At 34.4% G+C, this 22,418-nt stretch overlaps 1 protein-coding gene across 4 annotated transcripts in view; it reads right to left on the reverse strand.

Annotated features, from left to right (window-relative positions):
• The window catches only part of CSMD3 (CUB and Sushi multiple domains 3), a 647,755-nt gene that overhangs the window by 309,008 nt on the left and 316,329 nt on the right, over positions 1 to 22,418 (reverse strand). For all 4 annotated transcript variants that reach the window (XM_065630191.1, XM_065630190.1, XM_065630189.1 and 1 more), the window contains 2 exons: positions 18,483 to 18,586; positions 13,151 to 13,263 (listed from right to left, as the gene is read on the reverse strand). In XM_065630191.1, the coding sequence (XP_065486263.1) occupies positions 13,151 to 13,263; positions 18,483 to 18,586 (217 nt within the window). The remainder of the gene's footprint in view (positions 1 to 13,150; positions 13,264 to 18,482; positions 18,587 to 22,418) is intronic.

The raw sequence follows: 22,418 nt of genomic DNA on the forward strand, positions 1-22,418 counted from the left end.
TTAATTATCATTTAATAAAGTTATTGGTTATGGTACCTATTTAGTAAAGCTCATTTTCTTCCCAAATTGGTCTGTGTAACAATCCAAACAGTTTAAGTGAAAATGCTTAAGTGACTATAAAAAGCAATAATAAAGATCAGTTAGTTTGCAGGTACATGCTCACATCATTTAAAATGGAGACTGCATAGATATTCTACCTATGATTTCATAAGACGATATGCTGGTTTTGGCTAGAACTGAGTTAATTTTCTTCATGGTAGCTAGTATGGGGTTATGTTTTGGATTTGTGCTGGAAACAGTATTGATAACACAGGGATGTTTTAGTTACTGCTGCACAGTGCTTACACAGAGTCAATGTCTTTTCTGCTGCTCACACCACTCCACCAGCGAGTATGCTGGGGGTGCATAAGAAGTTGAGAGGGGACACAACTAGGACAGCTGACCGCAACTGATGGAAGGGATATTCCACCCCATATGATGTCATGATCAACAATAAGACTAGGGGGAAGTTTGCAGGGGGGTGCTGCTCCAGGACTGTCTGGACTTCAGCTGGTTGGTGATGAGCAATTGTTTTCATTTGCATCACTTGTCTTTCTGGGGTTTTCTCTGTTATCTTCCTTTTCAATACAATGTTTATTATTATTATTCAATCATTATTATTAAATTATTATTTTTATATAATTTATACATTATATAAAATATAATTATATATAATTTATATATAATATATACTTTATATATAATTATATATAGATATATAATTATATGTAATTCATATAGAATATATATATAAATTATTATTAAATTATTATTATTCAATCATTAAACGGTTCTTATTTCAACCCACAAGTTTTCTCACTTTTAGCCTTCCAAGTCTCTTCCTCTCACCATGCTGCAGGGTGAACGAGTGAGTGACTGTGTGCTGCTTAGTTGCTGGCTGGGTTTAAACCATGACATCCCAGCAAGATGGGGTGTTTAAACCCCAAAACCAGCAAGATTTTTTCCATTTCTGTTAATCTTTAAAAAATAAAACAAACCCCTACTATCTAATGCCACTCTAGTTCCATTTAAAAGGGGAAAAAAGTGTAATTTGTAGACATGAAAACGATTATCTTAATTGCCTTTCTGTAACATCGAAATTTCTTGAAACAATTTAAAATTTCCAAGACATAGTAATCTCCAATGTTTCTGTCCTAAGTCCCAGTTATAAACAGTTCAAACCAGTATCTCCAGACTCAGTTTAGCTGAGAATTCAGCTGTGGCCTTCCTTTGTTAACTGTCTCCATCACCTGTCAATCAGTATTAATAAAGCATTCACCATAGAATAAGCAACTTCATGCAGTTGTATCTTCATGATACAGTTGCTCAATCTGCCAAATCAGTGAATCTCAGTGTGTCAAAATTAACCAGAGAAAACTGTCTCCAAGGGACACTGGACTGATATAAAATGATTTCATTGCTAGTCATATCACTAACAAGTTAGAATCAGAAGAGATTTAAAATAATTTATGGAGGAAAATATATAAACAAAGGAATAAACGTGCAAAGTTCAAAGATCCTTATTTTTTGCTGCTTAAAAATAATGTATTGAAATAAAAAATAAAACATTTGTTTCCCAGATTATTTTCAGAATTATATAATTTATAAATGTTGACAACTCTATAGAAACTTTAGACATTTTGTGAAACTTGGAAGTTAGAGACCAAATGACAGAATTTTAGGGATTGGAAGGGACCTCGAAAGATCATCTAGTCCAATCCCACTTGCTGGAGCAGGAACACCTATATCAGGTTACAAAGGAAGGTGTCCAGGCGGGTTTTGAATGTCTCCAGAGAAGAAGACTCCACAACCTTCCCAAGCAGCCTGTTCCAGTGTTCTGTCACCATCACTGTGAAAAAGTTTCTTCTCATATTTAAGTAGAACCTCCTATGTTCCAGTTTGTACCCATTGCCCCTTGTCTTATCATTGGTTGTCACCGAGAAGAGCCTGGCTCCATCCTCCTGACACTCATTCTTTACATATTTATAAACACTAATGAGGTCACCCCTCAGTCTCCTCTTCTCCAAGCTAAAGAGATCCAGCTCCCTCAGCCTTTCCTCATAAGGGAGATGCTCCACTCCCTTAATCATCTTTGTAGCTCTGCACTGGACTCCATCAAGCAGTTCCCTGTCCTTCTTGAACTGAGAGGCCCAGAACTGGACACAATATTCCAGATGTTGTCTCACGAGGGCAGAGTAGAGGGGGAGGAGAACCTTTCTCGACCTACTAACCACCCCCCTTCTAATGCACCCCAGGATGTCATTAGACTTCTTGGCCACAAGGGCGAAGTGCAGGCTCATGGTCATCCTGCTGTTCACCAGGAACCCCAGGTCCCTTTCCCCTACACTGCTCTCCAACAGGTTGTTCCCAAACTTATACTGGAACCTGGGGTTGTTCTTGCCCAGATGCAAGACTCTACACTTGCCCTTGTTATATTTCATTAAATTTTTCCCTGCCCAGCTCTCCAGCCTGTCTAGGTCTCACTGGATGGCAGCACATCCTTCTGGCATGTCAGCCACTCCTCCCAGTTTGGTGTCATCAGCAAACTTGCTGACAGTGCACTCTATTCCTTCATCCAAGTCATTGGTGAACATATTGAATAGTACAGGTCCCAGTACCGACCCTTGAGGGACTCCACTAGATACAGGCCTTCAACTAGACTCTATCCCATTGACCAAGACTCTCTGGCTTCTTTCCTTCAGCCAGTTCACAGTGCACCTCACTACCCGATCGCCCAGAACACTTCCTCAGTTTAGCTATGAGGATGCTGTGGGGGACAGTGTCAGATGCTTTACTGAAATCAAGATAGACAAATAAAAGAGGGAATTTTTCATGGAAAGCATAGGGAGTTATTACTCTCCCAATTCCCCTGCTCAGAGTCACCTGGAGCAGGTTGCTCAGGATCATGTCTTGTCAAGCTTTGAATGATCTCCAAGGGTTGGTACTCTGCAACCTCTCAGTGCAACCTGTTCCAGTGTTTGATCACCCTCATAGTAGAAGAGTGGTTTTTTATATACAGACGGAATTTCATATGTTTTAACGTGTGTCAGTTGCCTCTTCTGTGTACTACTGAGAAGAGTCTGCCTCCTTCTTCATTCATTCGCATCGGTTATTTATACACATGGATAAGATCTCCCTATGCATTCTCCTCTCCTGGTTGAACAGCTCCAGTGATCTCATCCTCTTCTCATACGAAAGCTGCTCCAGCACTTTAGTAATCTTTGTGACACTGTGACTTGCTTCAGTAAGTCCATACATCTCTCTTACTGGGTAGCCTAGAGCTGGACACGACCCTCCAGATGCAAGTAACAATAAGTTACAGAATTACTTCCTATGGCAGATGTAAAAGTTCAGAACCCACATAATATTCCACAAGATTTGCATAGGCAGAGAAAGCCTCAACTGCCTTTGTATATATAAGTAAATAGATATATATTTTTAATACAGGAAGAATTCATTAATTATTTTCATCAGAAGAATTACAAAAACTGATAATTCATTAATTTGTTCTCTAACTGTTGCAAATGGCCTGTCTATGTAAAGGATGTATCATACGTAACATGAGAACACTTTTTTTTAAACTATTCTGTCAGGTAATGTCGAATTCTTACTTTATCATTGTCTCAGTCTACTAATGTCAGCTTATATATCCACAAGCATAGAAGCCTGCACTTGAACTTCAGAGATTCAATTTAAAAAAATCACTCTAAATATTAATTATCTTTTTAGACTGTATAGGACCAAAGATTGCAACAAAAACACCTAAATTCCAGAGCACATTTTCTGGAAAATCATTAAGTTCACCTAGTCATATCAACTTGGAACTTCTGACTGTTTCATTGCTGTCCATTTTTTCAGTTATTCAATCAGATGTCATAAATGTTCCTGAAGCTAAAAGGAATTTTAGATCATCTACTCTCATATTGTGCTACTTCAAGTGACCAGAAGGTCACTCTTTAGAAGATGTGAGAGTTTTAGTATGCAAAATATTTCAGTCTAGAAGGAAAGGAGAGGAAAGAAAAGAAAAAGGAAAGCAAATGATTTCTGCAACATCTGGAGAATCTATTAATTGCGAATAAGAGAAGATAGCACCAGATTTGACCAGATATTAAAACAGAGAAAATGAAATAAAACAAATTTGGAAGGTAGTTTGATCTGTTGCTTAAAGAAAGAAAAGACTCAGTGGTTGGGCACCTTAGCACTACCTTGGAGCACTGGGCAGTCCATGCAGCATTTTGTTTTCTGATAAAATTAAATCTTTTAGTGTTTTGTACATGCTGTGAGTCCATCATTTCAGGAAACTCAGTGCAATGCAGCCACGAGAGGGACCACCATCAACTCAAGTTCAAGTGTGGTAGAAGGAGACTAATCAGGCCTACTAAATTGTCATTGTAAAATATGCAGAGAAAAGAGCCAGGCTTGAACCAAGGGATCATCACTAGTTGACAGAGAACACAAAAAATATGTATTGTAAATATTGAGGTAGATCCATTCAGAGATAAATAAGGCTAAATATGGACACAGAACCCTATATTCATGGCACTTTTTAGAGCTGTTCAGCTCCAAGTATTCTAACTGCTATTCTATCATGTTGGGATTTCAAATTCTACCCTTTGACCAGGAGGATCTTTCCAAAAGCACAAATTGCTTTAATATCTGTCTATGGGTTCTTACTTTCAGTTAAAGAGATAAAATTCAGAAATGCTCATAATAAAATTTTCACTTAATTCCCACAAATAAATCAGCAGGTTTGGGTATATTTTTTACCCCCAAATCAGACGTAAATAGTTGATCTCTTGTAACATATATGCTTAATACATAGGACAACAGAACTGAATGCAGCTAAATACACACTAAAATGCTGAGGAGGACAAGTCAGACTAACAGCCTTTTAGCCCAGAGTCCTGGTTCAAGAAGCAGCCAATACTTAAGGACACAGTAAAAGATGACCTTTCCGTATGTAATGTTTCCAGGTTGCTCAGCAGACTAATGTCAGAGCAGAGAAAATCCTTTGCTCTTTTTTATAGCTAATACTATCACGAAAGGTTTGATTGCCAAATGCTTTTAATTAAATATTATAAAGCAGAGAGGATGACCTACAGTTTTATTGAACAAAACTAAAAAATCATGGAAGTCACTTTCAAATAACATTTTGTCTGACCAGCTCTCCACTGACACGAAGCGAGTTGTAGAAAAAGGATCAAAAATTGTGTCTCATGGAAATAATTACCTTCCTTTTAATTGAACAAAACCATTAAGTAGAAATATAATTTTTAAATTAAGACTTGTTGAAAACAAATAACCTCACATTATAAATCAACTTGGGGATTATAATTTTAAACAATACTAATTAGCAGAGAAATCAGAATTAAAATCAATAATCAAAAATAAGCACCATGCACCAGTAAATAAATATTTTAGGAAATAGAAACATGAAATAGATCTAAAATGCAAAATTTCATTTTCTAAGAACATTTTTAGACTGAAGACATATTTTCACCAACTCAGTAAAGTTAACAGAAACATGAAATTTTCTCAATACCAAATATATACTCCTTCCAGAAATTACTTTAAAAGAAAACAAAAAAAATTCCTACGTCCAAATGCATTCTGATGCAACAGCTTTTTGAGGCACACTTTATTACTAGTTTTCATATGACCTGAAACCAATATGTTTCTATTGAAAGATTATATAGAATCATAGAATCATTTTGGTTGGAAAAGACCCTCAAGATCATTGAGTCTAAACATTAACCCAACACTGGCACTAAACCATGTCCCTAAGAACTGCATCTATACATCTTTTAAACACCTCCAGGGATGGTCACTTCACCACTTCCCTGGGCAGCCTGTTCCAATGCGTGACACCACTTTCTGGGAATAAATGTTTCCTAATATCCAATCTAAACATCCCCTGGTGCAACTTGATGCCATTTCCTCTTGTTATCATCATCATGCTTACAGCAACATGGTGCTCCCATAAGGAGAAGTCATGTAAAGAGCAGGTCTGAGGGCAGTAAATGCTTTGAAACAAAATCTCAGAATGCAAATCAGGGAATTTCAGAGCCCACCCAAAGTACCAGCCTCCTCCTTCCACATCCAGCTGAGTTCCTGGCTCACATCAGCCCCTTCCTCACCAAGCCATGCTTGCTGTGCAAGTAAAGCCCTCCAGGGCTTAAAATTAGCCAGCTTCCACTCCATCTTATGTCATAGAATCATAGAATCATTTTGGTTGGAAGAGACTGTTAAGATCATGGAGTTCAACCATAAACTAAGCAATATTGGTAATAATTTATTGAAAAGCTAATTTCCAGTAGCTTCATATAATTTTATAATTTTTTAGCCTCCTAATACGTGAAATTTTTAAGAACTTCATTTTAGTGTAACCTGTATAGCCTTTTAAGTACTCATAAATACAATTTAAGAAGTTATGGAAGATCAGTTCTGATGCAACATTAATCTATATTTCTCTCTATAAAATATATTAAACAAATGGTTTTGAATATTTAGAAATTACAAATTAAGTACTAACGTTTGAAAATCTTGGATTATAGGTATATATGTGTGTGGTTAAATACATATGCACATAGTCAAACTGCTGTATGCAGTCTTGACTAAGAGTAGACAAGAAGTGTGTAGAACAGCATTAGACTTTTTATTCAAATGCAAAGCATATCTTGAGACAGATAGAAAATTTCTCATCTCAGCAGTTCAACAAACATACTTTTCTAATAATTAAGACGAACTATCAAAGACTGAGATGTCAACAGACCTACTGGAACAAATTAATAATAAAAAAAGCAACAACAAAACCACACTAAAAACCTATCTAGATGGTATGCGTCAAAGTTTTGAAAGAACTTAGTTTCTAGTAACAATACACGATAATTTGTAATCTGCCTCTCCCAACAAACAAATATCTACCAACAACTAATAATAATAAAATACTAATAATTAAAAAAAAAAATAGGTACTCCATCAGAAAGAAGAACAGAAATTTCTTATGTGCCTAACTGTTTCTGAAGGTACTTTAAAGCAATAGCACAAAATTTAAGTAATTTTTTGGACCTATGGTCACAGGAAAAGAGCTTGGTTTGGGGTCTCCTTAGACATATGACTCCATGTGCAGGTAGAAAAGCTTAAAGAATGTCTGATTTCTTACTTAAGATCATCTTAGTACTGTATGACAGACAGGCAAATACAGTGTCAGATCATCTTAGTACTGTATGACAGAGAGGCAAATACAGTGTCTGTTTTCAGAAAGCATTCCAAGGAGTATCTGAAAAGTACAGAAATGTAAACCTGAGATGTAACAAGACTGAAGAAATTATAACTAAGAATAGATTCATCTGATGCATAAAAATGACATCCACAAAGCAGCCTGGCATTTCCAAAGGAAAGTCCATTACAAGCCTACCAAGGCTTTCCAGAGAGATTAGCTGGCACAGAGATGAGAGAAATCCAGTTTACATAGAAAATTTGCACTTCCAAAGGGTATTTGAAGAAGTGCCTCATGGAAGGTTCTTACAGAGACTTCGATAACTGTCACAAAAAGACAAGCTTTTGATGGATATTTGCTTAAAATATGTTTAATTGATGGTAAAAGCAAATGGTCAGTTCTTCCAGAGGAAATAAGTCACTAATGGACTTTTTAGGATCTAGCACGTTTGACAATATACTTGTAGATATGCTGGAAAGGAAGGCAAGAAGTGAGAAGACAAAGCTTGCTGATGATATTAGCTTACACAGAACAGCAATGAGCACAACCACCTGTGAAGAAATAAAGGTCCTACAAAACTGAATAAGCAGTAAAATGGTAGATTAAACACACTGTATTTTCTAAAAAAAGAATGAAAAGGCATCAGACAAAGCCAATAAAACTAAAGTAAACAAAGAAAATACTTTCTCATTGCAACATCCTTGCCACAAAATATTCAGAATGCTGAAAGTGTACATGTGCTTAAGAGGAAAAAAAGACAGTCATAGATGAAAAATCTGTTAAGAGTTACTTATTATAAATAGACTGGATTTAGTAAGTCTCTGTGCCACAAACTGTTAGAGTGTAGGAAAGGATTCTGAAGAAGTACCACTATAATGTTCGCGCTCTTTTCCTTATGTGATACTGAGTTAAATGGATCTTTATTGTGACTCTGTACAGCTGTTCTCATATTCTTATAATCTAGGGATTACAAACATGAAATGGTTATCTTATGTCAAATACATTGTTTGAGATTTAGATAAAAAGATTATTATAATAAAGCATTTGGATAATACTGACAGTATATTACTGAAAAGCTTGCAGTGAGTTGTGGCCAAAAAAAGCAGGAAGAACAAAGAGAGTTAAATACAGCACAAATTTTCATCTTGGCAGTAAGTTAACAAGGAAGATGCCTCAGGTTTCTGCAGTGGATGCCCTTTTGTTTAATATCTTCAAGAGATAATCTGAAATAGGAATGAGCTTGAATTACAAAACTTGTCAATAACACTTTCAGCAGAAATGGAGTGAGGGACTGAGAAAGTTCTGCTTTATTCTATTGGTTAGTGGGGTTGCACAAAAAAGAAGTGTTCATTTATTGTTTTTATAAATACAAACCAGTATTTGTACTTGTGAGTTTGAAGTAATAATGAGACTTACAAGGTTTAAGATGATTTACATTGATTTAGCACATGGATTTTTGCCATTAATGTGAGTCTCTGCTTGTCATTCTTTCTGCAAACTGAAGTTAAGATGCACAAGGAATATAACTGAGGGCATTATAATCCAACTAAATAAATTATAGGTATGATTCCAACTAGTTACTGCACCACAAAGCACACACAAACAAAACGAACACATGATGTGAAACACAGAAGAGAGTAGGTACCAAGGCAACAGAAATCATCAGAAGAGTGAAAATACCATAAGAGACTGTAAGCCAAAATGGATAAGACTGAAGAGTTCAGAAAGTAGAAGTGTTACAGAGATTTAATTCCTGATTTTGAAGCTCAGAAAGTACAAAAGTTTCACTTTCCCTTCCCTCATAAAATAAGGATTAGGTAGTATTAAACAAACAAAAAAATCACTTGTCTCATGAAACCCAAAGTTACAGAAGGAAAGTGCCTATGATCTTGCTGAGTTCAGTAATTTCAGTTTTTCAGAAATTAGCCTATCATATGAACAACTAAAGCTGTATTTTTCTCAGTAGAATGGACATGAAGATGCATGTTTCATAGATAAGCTACTTTCATAACTTGTTGAGATTAGACCTTCCTGAAGCCCATATTATGGCATATGTATCTCACTTCACACGTATTTTTGAAAGACATGTTTCGAGACATAGAAGACTAACATTGGATTAAACTATCTACCTAATTCAGTGTTCTGTCATCAACAGAAAAGAAAGTGCTGTTGAGCAGTTAGTCATGGAAAAACATCTCTGTGGCACCTATGATAAAAAACCTCAGGTGTGTCTGCAGCTCAGTGGTTACTGCCAGGAAAAAAGGGTGAAATGTGGACCACAAACTCCAGGTGGCTCCCCGAGGCTGCAATAGTGCACCAAGCTCTCTGGAATACAAGTCGGTTGAAGCAAGAAGGAAGTTATACTTTAAGAAAAACCAAACCAAACCAAACCAAACCAATCTTTTGAAATGCTGGTTTTCAGAGTGTAAATCCCATATCCTAAAATTAGATCATTGTCCTGGTTTTGGCTCAGATAGAGTTCATTTTCTTCACAGTAGCATGTATAGTGCTGTGTTTTAGATTTAGTATGAGAAGAATGTTGATAATACATTAATGTTTTAGTTGCTAACAATGTTAAGGAATTTTTAGCTTCTCATGCTGACCTGCCAATGAAGAGGTGGAGAGTGCAGAAAAGGCTGGAAGGAGACACAGCCAGGTCAGCTGACCCTAACTGACCAAAGGGATATTCCATACCATATGACATCATAGACAGCGTATAGGCTGGGGGAAGAAGAAGGAAGAGGGGCAGGACATTCACAGTAATGGCATTCTTTTTCCCAAGTAACCATTAACACTTGATGGAACCCCAAGTAAATGTTGAATGTTTCCAGGAACGGTGCATCTAGCACTACTCTGGGCAAGCTGTTCCAATATTTTACCACCCTCCTTGTGAAAAAAATTCTTCCTCGTATCTAGCCTGAACCTTCCCTCTTTTAGTTTAAAACCATTACTCCTCATCCTATTGCAACAGACCCTGCTAGAAAGTTTGTCCCCATCTTTCTTATAAGCCTCTTTTAAGTACCGAAAGGCCTCAATAAGGTTTTCCCACAAGCTTCTCTAGGGTGAAGGATATTGGATAATGACATCCCACGACCTTCTATTCCTTCAATCATATTCCATGTAGAACTCTGAACAACCCTTATTCTTGAAAATTACTGCCAGACTCAGACCTAAATGTCAGCTAAACTGAAGAACATCTTTATGAATTTTGATGGGATGAGGCATATACATCTCCACTATCTCTGTGGTTGTTGGGTCTCAGAATGTACAGAAGCAGATATTAAGGCATTAAAACATTTTAGTGAAAACTTATTTTAGCTGTTAGCAAGTACTGTTATTGAGTATATTATCAAGTAATGAACTCTAACAGAAGCATGTCTGTAGAGTGAAACAGAAGATACAGTATCCATAATATCTATAAGAATTTCATTATGTTTTAGTGGTTTTACTTTGTACAAGCCTTATCAGGTCCTGATAAACACCCATTAGCAGCTGCAGCACATGAAGAATGCTATTCCCAATGCTATTCTAGTGCATCTTATGAATTAATTCAAAGGAATATAATTTGTACCTTTCAAGATTACTCTGTGACGAAAGCTAAAGCAGGGAGAGTAGGAATGAACAAAGATCCAGTTTAAAAATCACACTGCTGGAACTAATCTAAAATGCTAAGGCAGTTGCACCCTTTATGTAAGTAGAAACTTACAAGATCTAAATATATAATATATAAAAATAGATACAGTATCAGCTGTAGTTGGTACCTAAGTGAACAGCAGAAATTATGAGGTGGAAGGGAACAAGTTACAGGAATAGAATTTGATTTAGTCCATTAAAGAGAAATACAAGCATGTCGGGCATACATTTCTAATAATTCATGTAGTAACTTAAACTAAAATGTCCTCTGACCCTAACTCCCAGAAATCACAATTCTCTTCAGTAATTATAAACATTTTTAAGAGAAAAGCCTTTGCAATTTTTTGATCCTAGTAAAGAAAACAGTGATTTGTCACAGCCTTGAATGCACTGTTCTGACTCAGTGACTCAGTTTATGTCATTGGACTTTCTCTCAATTCCCAGTTCATAAGTTCTAAAACTTTATTTGCAAACCAGCTGCTTATTCAAAATACTACCTGTTTAGAAGTCTCTTTTCAGAGTTTACCATCATTAACAGAAAGGACTTAAACACAAAGAAAAACTAACAAAAAACAATAGTAAGCTCCCAAACCTGCCTTCTCCCTGCTTCCCTTGTTATTTAAGGGAACACTACCTGGATTCTGGCACCTCTAACGAAACCAGCCTCTCAGTTATCAAAGCAAAGACAACTGATAGAAAAAATATCCCAAAGTCTAGACTGGAGGGAAAAACAAAACAAAACCCCCCACATCCATTGAATGTTTGATGCATCCAAATGCTATTTAGTGAGCCAGTGTAGGGCAAGAGAGACATACAGACTCAATATCTAGGGGTGCGATCACAAAGTTGATGATATGAAGGTGAGATCGCGACTGTTCACCCTTTCTGTCCCCTTCTACCTGTTCATATTTAATTAATTTTATTCTTACAGAACTGTAGCTTCTAGGAATAAATGTAACTCATGAATAAAACAAGGCATAGTGCTACATTGTATGACACTAGACCACAACCCTGTGCTTTGTGCAAACTTAAATTATTGCAAACAAAATTAATTTTACTAGAAAAGGATCCTGTGAACAAACGAAAAATTGCTTGAGATGTGCAAATCATTTTGAATTCTGGAAATCATTTCAACTTCAGATCTAAAAAGCTTCCTTTTTCACTCAGGTATGGTTCAAGGTTTGCTATATTAATAAATTTCTTAATGTCTTTATACAATCCAGGGTCTTACTAAGTACTATGTAGCAATGCAGTAAGATCTTTCTATCTTATTTATGTCAATGTAAATATCAAGAGCACACAAGCACACTTGTGCCATACCGCTATAGAGCACAATATACACGAACTGCCAAAGGAAAACTATAGACAGAAAAAAACCAGCAAGTCACATTTTGCAGGTTTACTCCCAATATGCTGATGCACTCCATTTGCCCATCCTCAACAATATCTTCTCCTTTTCTCACACAAATGGTTGTTGGTTTAACTTTTTGCTTTCCCCTTTCCCCTTCTGATGAACAATTGTACTTTCAGATATCTGGTTTGGGTGATAGGCAGGAATCACACCATTTAAACTTTTGTTGCAAGAAATACATGCAACTAAGTTAAAGGTAATATAAAAATAGTAAATATAACTAATTCCGTAATAACATAGAATTGCATATATAAATCTATATATATAATTCTTTTTTTTTTTTTGGTTTATACTGCTCTTCATGCTATATGAAAACTGTATGTTCTCCCTCAAATAGCAACACCTGTTTTATGTTATGCATTATAGATCTCTCACATTTTAAGACCATATATTAGGTAAATTTGTCTTAGCCCAAAACTCATAAATAATTCCAAGTCTCTGCTTGCGGTTTGTTTTCTTTTTCCTCTGTTGTGGTAAGCATGATTAATTTTAAAAAAATGAAGGAAATATTAATTTCCTTTATTTAGCTTTAAATCACAGAATTATTTCAATTTGATGTTTTTCACCGTGAAATAACAGAAAATAAATCTGAAAATACATGCCAAATATCAACTGCTGTAAAAAACCCCACCAAATAAATTGTGTGGTTTCATGTGACATAAGACCTTTAAAGAGAAGAAATGTATTTTTTGTATTTTTTTAAACTGAGCTTACATTTTCTTGGTTTCTTTTTTAAACTAACAAAACTAGAAATAGAATGCACCCCCTAATATGAAAGAAAAACATTTCATAATATTGGCTTAATTTTTGGTACACCATTAAATTTGCTTCCAATAATGTGCTGTTACCTTTGTAGTTAACCTTGAAGCCAATCGAACCCACACTTTCATCCGTTTGTAGATGCAACCACATCTGATTGCTCATGCTCACAATTAAGTCTGGTACGAAGCTCCCAGTTAACCTATAGATAGAAAAAAAAAATATCTGTAAAGCCATTAAGTAATGTTGTTGTTAGTTGGTTAGGATTTTTTTGTTTTTCTTTTTGCAAGGAATCTAAACAACTCAAGTATTCTTTAGGGTTTTTTGGTTTTGTTTTTAAATTAATTGTATTCAGCTCACATTAAATTATTTACCTACTGGCTGGTTAGCCAACACAGCTCTCAGGGTTCCAATGACTGCAGATTTGATAGCAGTCTATAAAAACAAGAAACATATGCTTGTGTTGTACTGAAATATTTCATCTCACTTTCAGTTGCTGATCCAGAAAGACATGTGTGTCCCCTACTCTTGAACCTCACCCGGCAGTCCTGTGTCCATGACTCAGATATATGCAGGCATAACAAATGGCACTAGAAACCCATAATGTGGCACTACGTTTATTCTTCCAAAAAAGTACTTCTCTGGTATGCAATTACCCACTTTGGAATACATGCATTGCATATTTGAGGAAGTTGTTATTCTTGAATAATGATATTATCACAATATGATCCATGTGTTCACTGCACTCTCTCACCTCCCCTCATCACCTCATCACAACAATGGAAGAATGTGCCTGATGGACTCAGCTGACATTCATTCATTCATTAACAAAAATACCAGATGTCAGAACTTTAAAACCTCCTAATGATACAGAATGTTGATTAATTATGAAGAACAAAACTTTTTTTTCTTTCCAGCTCTTCAAGTTGTTTGCAAAAATTTGCGAATCAATGTAATCCTAAATATCCATTCTGTTTGCAGAATGAAATACTGTTATAGCAAAAGGAAATGTTGTGAAAGTTGAAGTTTTATGTTGTATCACATTTTTCCTCAAACTTTATCACAAATTTAGTAAGAATGTTAGCTAAAACAGAATGGTGCAAAGTACTAAAACATTTTCCATTCTTGTAAAATGGTTCACAAGCACAAGACTGTGTAAGAATGAAAAATTTAGTGTGTTTTTTGCAGTTCTAACCATTTTTTAAAGCTAGCTGAAACTTCAAATGGACTATTTTAAATATATTTTGCAGCTAATTTTAGTTCTCCCCTCTGGTCTTTTTTAGCCTGTTTCTGTATGAAATACTCTGTGGGAGAAATTCATGTCTATTTCCCACATCTGTATTCACAGATGGAGCTACTATGAAGTCTCTTGCCAGAACTGAACAAGTAAATGTCTAGACAAAATAATGTACTAGATGCTCATTCCCACACTAAGGGAAAGTGTCTCCAGTGAGTTCAGTCTTTGCCAAATTAATGGATTAACGGGATGTTTCTCAGAAACAACACTGATGTAATGTCTAACGGATATTTGTAATTGTCACTAGTGACTGACAATACATTTTGGGAACACTAAAGCCATTGGGAATGTTAATCTTTTTGCGGTGTCAGAGAGAATATTTCCTATGATAAACAGCCATCAAAATTTTTATCATTTCTATTTACAGAAGTCAATTATAAATACTTTTAAATGCATACAGTTTTCAGAAACGATATTTTTCAATTGAATAAGCATTTTTGAAAATGAGAATAGATCAACAGAACATAGAATTCACTTGTTGCTCTTTTTCAAGTTCTTAGGGATCCTTGTACAATATTTGGGAAGATTTGGGGGCCATAGAGCAATAAGTTTCAGGAAAAAAAACCAGCATTAATCGAAGGAAGCTGTTTAAGGTAATAATTAAATTCTACAGTTATGATTTTTTCTTTCTTTCTCTCCTCCTTCCTTTACCCTGGATTCATTACTTAGATTCCTCTCCTGGAAGCAAGATCTTAAACCTTCCCTTTCAAAAGACGATCAGTGAACACTGTCAGCAGCAGAAATGGATGATGCCTCCCTTTTTATTTAATAGCTTAACAGTTATGGCAACCAGCAGGGTGTTTTCCACCTCTTCCTCTAGGACTCCAGAACTACCCCTCTCACATACTAGTGACATACACTCCCCCCAGAGAGTACACTGAAGACTAGGTTAGAGGATATTCAGAAGATTAGAACACTCTCCATCTGCTGAAGATGATCTGTAATATGAGAGATTGGATCCATGTACACCCAACACAGCAAGCATACTACAAGAGTAAGAATGAGTTTCATGCCTTGCGCACTGGATTTTCCAATTGCGTGTTACAGGAACCGGTGCCCAAACACATATCACATTAAGAGTCACCTGCAGCAGCTGTCAGACCAAGATGCTGAAAGCAGACTTCCAAATATCCTGAAGAAGTGCTGTGACTGATGTGTGAAGGAGGACCCATTATTTATTTTCCTTCTTCCCCTCTGTCCTTTTGTAATAAAACTTAACACGGCTCCGTCTTGCAAAGACCTTAGTTCCATAGGAAATCACTAAGAATGCCTTCGTATTAATCATGTTGTCAAACACAAAAAAAAATGTATTTCATTCAGATTTTGGTTCACTTAAGTGCTAGGCTTACTAGCCTGGAGCAGTCTGTCATGTTGCTGCATGCATGTTTGTAGGCACAGAATTATAGGCATGAAGGAAACTTAATGGCAAGTACTGAAATGGCTTTGGAGTTTAGCTACTTCTATGATTAGCACCAGCAGAGTAGGAATTATCAGGCATGCAATTCTCAATTTAGGAAGAATAATTCTATCTAAATGACACTTAAATGCAGTTTTTGGTTCTGAACCTCTCTGTCTAGCAGTGACCAGTAAAACTAGTGTGTTAAACACTAGTATAGGTTTCCTGATTAACTTTGCTAAATTGAAGGATAAATATTTTCACATCATTTACGTCTAAACCAGACATTCAAACCAATGTTCTTCAGCAATTTGCTGGAGGAAAGGTAATTATTTTAAAATTTAGAATCTGAAATTCAATCAAGCAAAAGCTGATTTATTTGATATGCATTGTATCTCAGACAAACTCTGCATGGCTCACAGGACAAAAGATTTACGAGTTTTTTACAGTACTCAATCACGTTCCATCTTCCATGTATTTTTTTAAAAACATTTTAATCCTAATGACTTCAACATCGATACTTCTGATCACAGAATAATCAGTGATCATATCACTGGTAGACCAAAATAATACATGTGTGGCTGATTACGTGATGTTATTTAATATTAAAACCCCACAAACTAACTGGGGGATGTTTTGCTTTTCCAGGATCCCCATAGTAAAAATTATTTAAAATTCTTTATCTACTTATTTACAGAAGAGGTCCTCTTATCATCTGTTACTATAACATATCCAGACTGTATTACTCAAAATTTTAAATATCATTCTACTGTGCATCAACATCTTACTGTTATTCAGGTACCAATGAAAATAATACTTCAGGTAAGTGTTAATAAGACCAGGTGAACTGGCACTTAATAAGTGTTCTTTCCACATGAGAGGTATGTGAAATTGAATTCCAGCATTATCAAAAAGATATTTTGAAGTTTGGTACTATTACTGTTTGTGAAATAGAAATGACAGTATTTTCCCACTTCTCAAAACTGTTATTAGTAACAACAAGCACATCTATAATCCACTGAAGAAAATTTGCGTTATCCTAAAGTAATTGCATCTGGAATACTTGGCCAAATCCTGGTCTCCTTGTTGCTAAGAAGAGATAGAACTATTGTAAAAACAATAAAAAATAGAAGATCAGACAGTCTGTCCTCTGAGGGATAAATCTAATGGGGGATTCATGATGAAAACCTGCAAAACCTGAAACAACAGAACTTTCTGCTCAAAGTTTTTCAATTAATAATATTAATGAGATAAAATTAGGAAAGAAAAAAAAAAGTGAACTTTGGTTTTAGTGTATTCGAACAAATTAAATCCTTGATATCATTCTTATGATGAATACAGGAAAGTTACAATATATAAAAATTGTATGACTACATGTCTACTAAATATACTGCAGGTAATATCATTCTAAGCAATCCTAATTTTGCTATTCTTCTTTTTTTATTTTTTTTTTTATTAAGTAAATTTTGCACTAAACATCTATCACATTTGCTTCTGTTCCGATCTGTGTTTTCAGTATGTAACTCATTTGAACTAATAATAAGCTACTTGCTGAGATGTCAGTTTATTAAAAAACAACAACAACAACAACAACAAAACCACCACAACAACAACAAAAACCACAGTTAAATATTATTTGGCCTTTTCCAAAAATATTTTCTAAATAGCAGAAAATCCCTTATGGGTAAAATACGGTTTCTAAGCAAAAAGCAACACTTTTGTTACTTTTTCATAAAATTGAGTCAGATTTGAAAAAAAAATCACATAATGTGTTTTAAGAGGCATTCATTTCACCTACAAAACATTGAATTATTAACTCAGAATAGGATTGGAGGTACATAAAGTGACAGGGTATAAGTAATACCTAATTACAGTGTTTTGCATATTTTCAAACGTCTGAGGAATAAACAGAATCACTGGATTATACTGCTGTCTTCAAAACTTTACTAATTAGGTAATAAAATTCTGAATTTGTCTTCTTGAGACTGTAATTATTATAAGACCAGTTATCATCGCAAGTTAAGTATTTGAGAAATATGGATTCTGAAGTTAATCAATGGTTATTAAGTATATATATCTGGGCTCACACATTCTAGAAGAATGCTAATGGGTGATAAAAATCTTATTTAATACTCAGTGCTGTCTGATTTGTAACCATTTGTGGTTTAGGTACTATCTTGCTCAGATTTCCTCTGCAGTAATTTTCTTCACTATATTAACCCATTATTTGAGTTATCTACAATAGTCAATAAGCACTTAAAGGTCAAGAACCTATAGTACATATAGTACATCTTTTGTCATAATAAACTTGCTAGGAGATCGTGAAAGTTTATGGTTAAGATATCCATTTACCTATTTTCAATTATGTTCTTACACACTTTTGAGAACTCACTTATAAAGAGAGCACAATAGCCCCTAAAAATTTGTATCTACACATGAATATACAGACTACATCTTTTAAAATTTCTGATTTTTGTTTATCTTTTTGTCTGTCTAGCTCATCTCTTTCAGACTTCAGAACAGTAAACATGCAATGATGTATTTGAACTGCCACCTTCAGTAATTTTAGAAGCTCAGTAACATTACTCTTTGTTGAGATGTACCTGATTCTAATAACTATTTACATCTTGTAAAAAAAAAATTAAAAAAACAAACAAAAAAACAACAACACCCCACCATATTAATGATATTCTGTAATCCACACAAACTATAAATGCAGAAGACTTACACTTGAAGCACAGTTTTAGGGTCACCCACTTCTCCTCCATCACCAATCGTCAGTGTGTCATAGCCAATCTCCAGATCAAATTCTTCAAAATTTATCTGAATAACCTAGGAAATAAAATAATTAAATACACTTTAGAAATAAAAAATGTACCTGAGAGATGAGTCTGTAAGTAAGCTTTTCAGCAGTGTAAATACAGGAGATTTTCCAATTAATACTTACATGTAACTTTAGCATACTTTAAAATAAATTATTGTAGTTAACCCAAAAGTTTGGTTAACGGAACACAAATTTTAATAACTTCAATGTATCATCACTCTGCTGACCTCCTCAAAGCACCGTCATTTCACTTATTTATTTATTTGTTGCATGTTTAACATAGTTCTGGATAATTGCATTACTTTTTGAGTAAGATATACTCAAAGGGCAACATAACTAATTGCACTCTGTGCAATACAGTTGTCTTAAAATAAGAAATGAATAATTGTGTTTCACAGAGTAAATGCAGTGAAGGCAAAGAACACAATTCACTCCTGACATCTATAATCTGAATCAAGTAGGATAAAGCTGGATCAAGGGTAAAAGTGATTTTCTTATTTCATGAACCTGAGTAAAATGCAGCTATCAGAAACATGGGCATTTTTTATATCCCATAATTTAAACTGCAGTATGCATATTTAATGCTGAAAGATGAAAGTTACAGCTCCATTTTAAGAATACAATGAATTTTTCACTTAGAGAAAAATTCAACCATATAATTAGAAAGAAAAAAAAAAGCATATTTCTTCTACTCAGGTATTAACCATGCTATCTCTGTCTTTATTAAAATAACAGAAGTTCCTCAAATTTTCATAAAGATAAAAATGACAGAATACTTATGTGTAGGAATTTTTAATATTTTTGTCTGTAATAAATGGTCTTTAATTATTGTTAAAACTGAGACCTGAGAGTGTTTGTGTTTAAAACTGTGGATGTCATTCTGATGGATTAATATCCCTTGAAAGCTCACATTACTTTGTTGCACTGGGGTTCTAGTAATTGTTTGAAGAAGGACACATTTCTATGAACAAAAGCCAGTACAGACAAGCTGGAGAAACTGATATAGTTCTGAGGATTGTGATATTTTCCAAAAGGAGGAGAAACACTTAAACACTTTTCTTTACAGGTGTAAATGGGAACATAAGTACATTGAGGAACAGCCAGTTTGGCATATTCACATAAACAACTGTGTGTGTGTCCATGTGTGTATGCATTACACCCCAGGGAATACAGTCAAGTACAGAGCGTTAAGAGGGCCCAGATGGAGAGGACATGGAAAATTGTGCAGGCAAGTAGCTGATTAGCTCTAATTGTCTGAGTAAAGCAGACAACACCACACATAAATCTTCTTAATCTTCTTAGTGTAAGAAAATATTCTAGATGCTTTGTGTTGTTCTAACTACAAAATTTTTAAGCCTAGACATAAGAATTTAAACTGAAATTCTTAACTAGATTTAAGGTTGACACATATTTCATTTACTATTAATAAAAGAAAATTTAAAAGAAGGAAAAAAAAAGAAAAAAACAAATAAGAAAGGAAAAATAAAAAAAATAAAAGCATCTTCATTTTTGTTCCACATTTATATTATGTGCAATTAGATGCAGTTATATCAGAACAGGACAAAGCTCCACAATAAAACACGGGGGTTTCTAGGCAAAGAATATTAGTACTGAATTCAAATTGAAAGTATATTTCACTTATTAACAGAAACACATTTTGCAACAATACCAATACTTAAGTGCTACAGCATAGGAAACATAAACTTATATTCATAATAACATGAAATCCAAGTGTTAAGAAAAATCATGTAATTATTTCATCTATCTAAATCCTAATCTTGTTTTCCTTTAAATACAAGGAGAAATCTAATCTCATTATCATGTGTTTCTTGGTAAGTGCAAGTCCTTCCAGATATTTCATATTAATGGAAAACCACCAAATCGATAAAAAACATTCATCTTTTTTGTAGTTGAAATACTGGTCTTTATAAGCAGTGTCAGAGAGCTAAACCAGCTTTTCTTGGGCACAGTCATATAGCTCATGCTATATGTATTTCATTGGAGAGGAGAGGACAGAGGTTAAAGAAAATATAAGTTCCAAGTGTTTCAAGATACTTTATCTTTTTTTCAGTTAGGGCTGACCAGAAAAAAAATACACAACTCTATTCGTATGATTAAGGTTCAAAATATTTTCTTCATTTCACTGGAGAAATGTAAGATCTTTTTCAATATTTGTTAACTCAATTAAAAATATCTCACTCCTTAGGGAATACTGTGGAATACATACAAAAAAAACAACCCTAAATTTGATTTTATTGTTCAAATCATAGGCTTAAGCTTAAATCTTTCCACTAATCTGTGGTGAATCCCCAAATTTTTGATGTTCAGCTTTGTCCTAGAAGGCTATTGGCTGTTCTGATGTAATGTCTCATTCTTCTGCAATCTGAAATTATTTTCTAAGATAAAGAAAGCTTTTATAATTTTAATAAAATAGATGTACATCAAAAAAAAATTAAAATGGTTTGCTGCACTAAAATTTTTCAGAGAAGCATGTTTTATTAAAAATTTCTGGCCCACTCTCTTTGTAACTCACCCGAAACTGTGACAAGGGATAGGTATGACTTTGTAAAGTGCATAGATTAGTCTACATCTGTCTTGTATCATAATCTGTGAAACAGTCACATTTTTACCATAAGAAATAGCAATATAGTCATTAATAACTTTCAAAGTTTAGGAATGTATTAAAAAATAAAATATTATATTATAGTGTCTATAAAAATTTGGAATTTTTACATGTGACAATCTTATTCTTGCAGTTGTTATTACTATGATTTATTCCTGAAAGTTTCTGGATCAACTGAAAATTAGAAAATGCTGCAACTTTGTACAAAACTGCCAGTAGTAAAACAAAACCAGAAACAGTAACCACCAATAGGATCATATTTTATTTATAGGAAAAAGTCACATATTATTGCTTGAGACAGTAAATAATTTTGCATATCATGCATACCTCTGCTGGAAGAGGGTTAGAAATGGCTACCAAAACTACTCCAGACATGTTATAGTACAAATGAAATATTTCATAACTCCAGATCATTAAAAGCTAAACAAGCAACTCCATTTAACCTACTAACCTGTTTCAACTTAGGTTTAACATACCACACCTGAGCTGATTTACAGTACAAACTTTGGGTTTGGCAGAGTAAATTTGCCATTTATTTGTCAAATATGTTTATTGATGGACACTTGAACACATTACATTTTAAGGGAATTTGCACAAATAGAACAAGAGTAACATATAGCAACAGCAGAGCTGTCAATATCCAACATGCAAGAGGCATATACTCATATACTACAAATGTAAGGCACAAGCATTTGTCTATTGCAACTGTGAAAAACAACTGTGTACATTTTTTTCTGTTTTTTGGAAATTCAACCTCTTGCTGTTTATCTTTGACATGTGAAGTACACAATGTACAATAAAAAATGTACTTGAAATCTTTGCAAACAAGCCTAAATGGCAAGAAAATAAGTATTATACTCTTAGTGATAAGATACATTTTCAGATTTCTTTTTTTACAATTTTAGATTTAGTTTGAACAGATCCAAAGATGGCTTGGTTTTTCAGTGCTCATTATCTTGATTATTCCTTTTAGAATACTAAAAAGGTATTTTGCTATATCAGCATTTAAAGTTGAGCATGCTAGAATCTTTCAAAATAAAAACTGAGACTTAGACAAGATGAGTAACTTAAAATTTTGTTATAAACCTGCCCAAAATCCTGCTTTTACCAGTCATCTAACATTTTGTCTTGTTTTGTTTTCCTGAAAAAGTTGTAAATGGCAAACCAAAGGCAGGTGGTATCCTTGAATCAGTTTAACATTAAAGTAAAACCTCAAG

This window comes from Caloenas nicobarica, chromosome 2, assembly GCF_036013445.1.
Source record: "Caloenas nicobarica isolate bCalNic1 chromosome 2, bCalNic1.hap1, whole genome shotgun sequence".
NCBI lineage: Eukaryota > Metazoa > Chordata > Aves > Columbiformes > Columbidae > Caloenas > Caloenas nicobarica.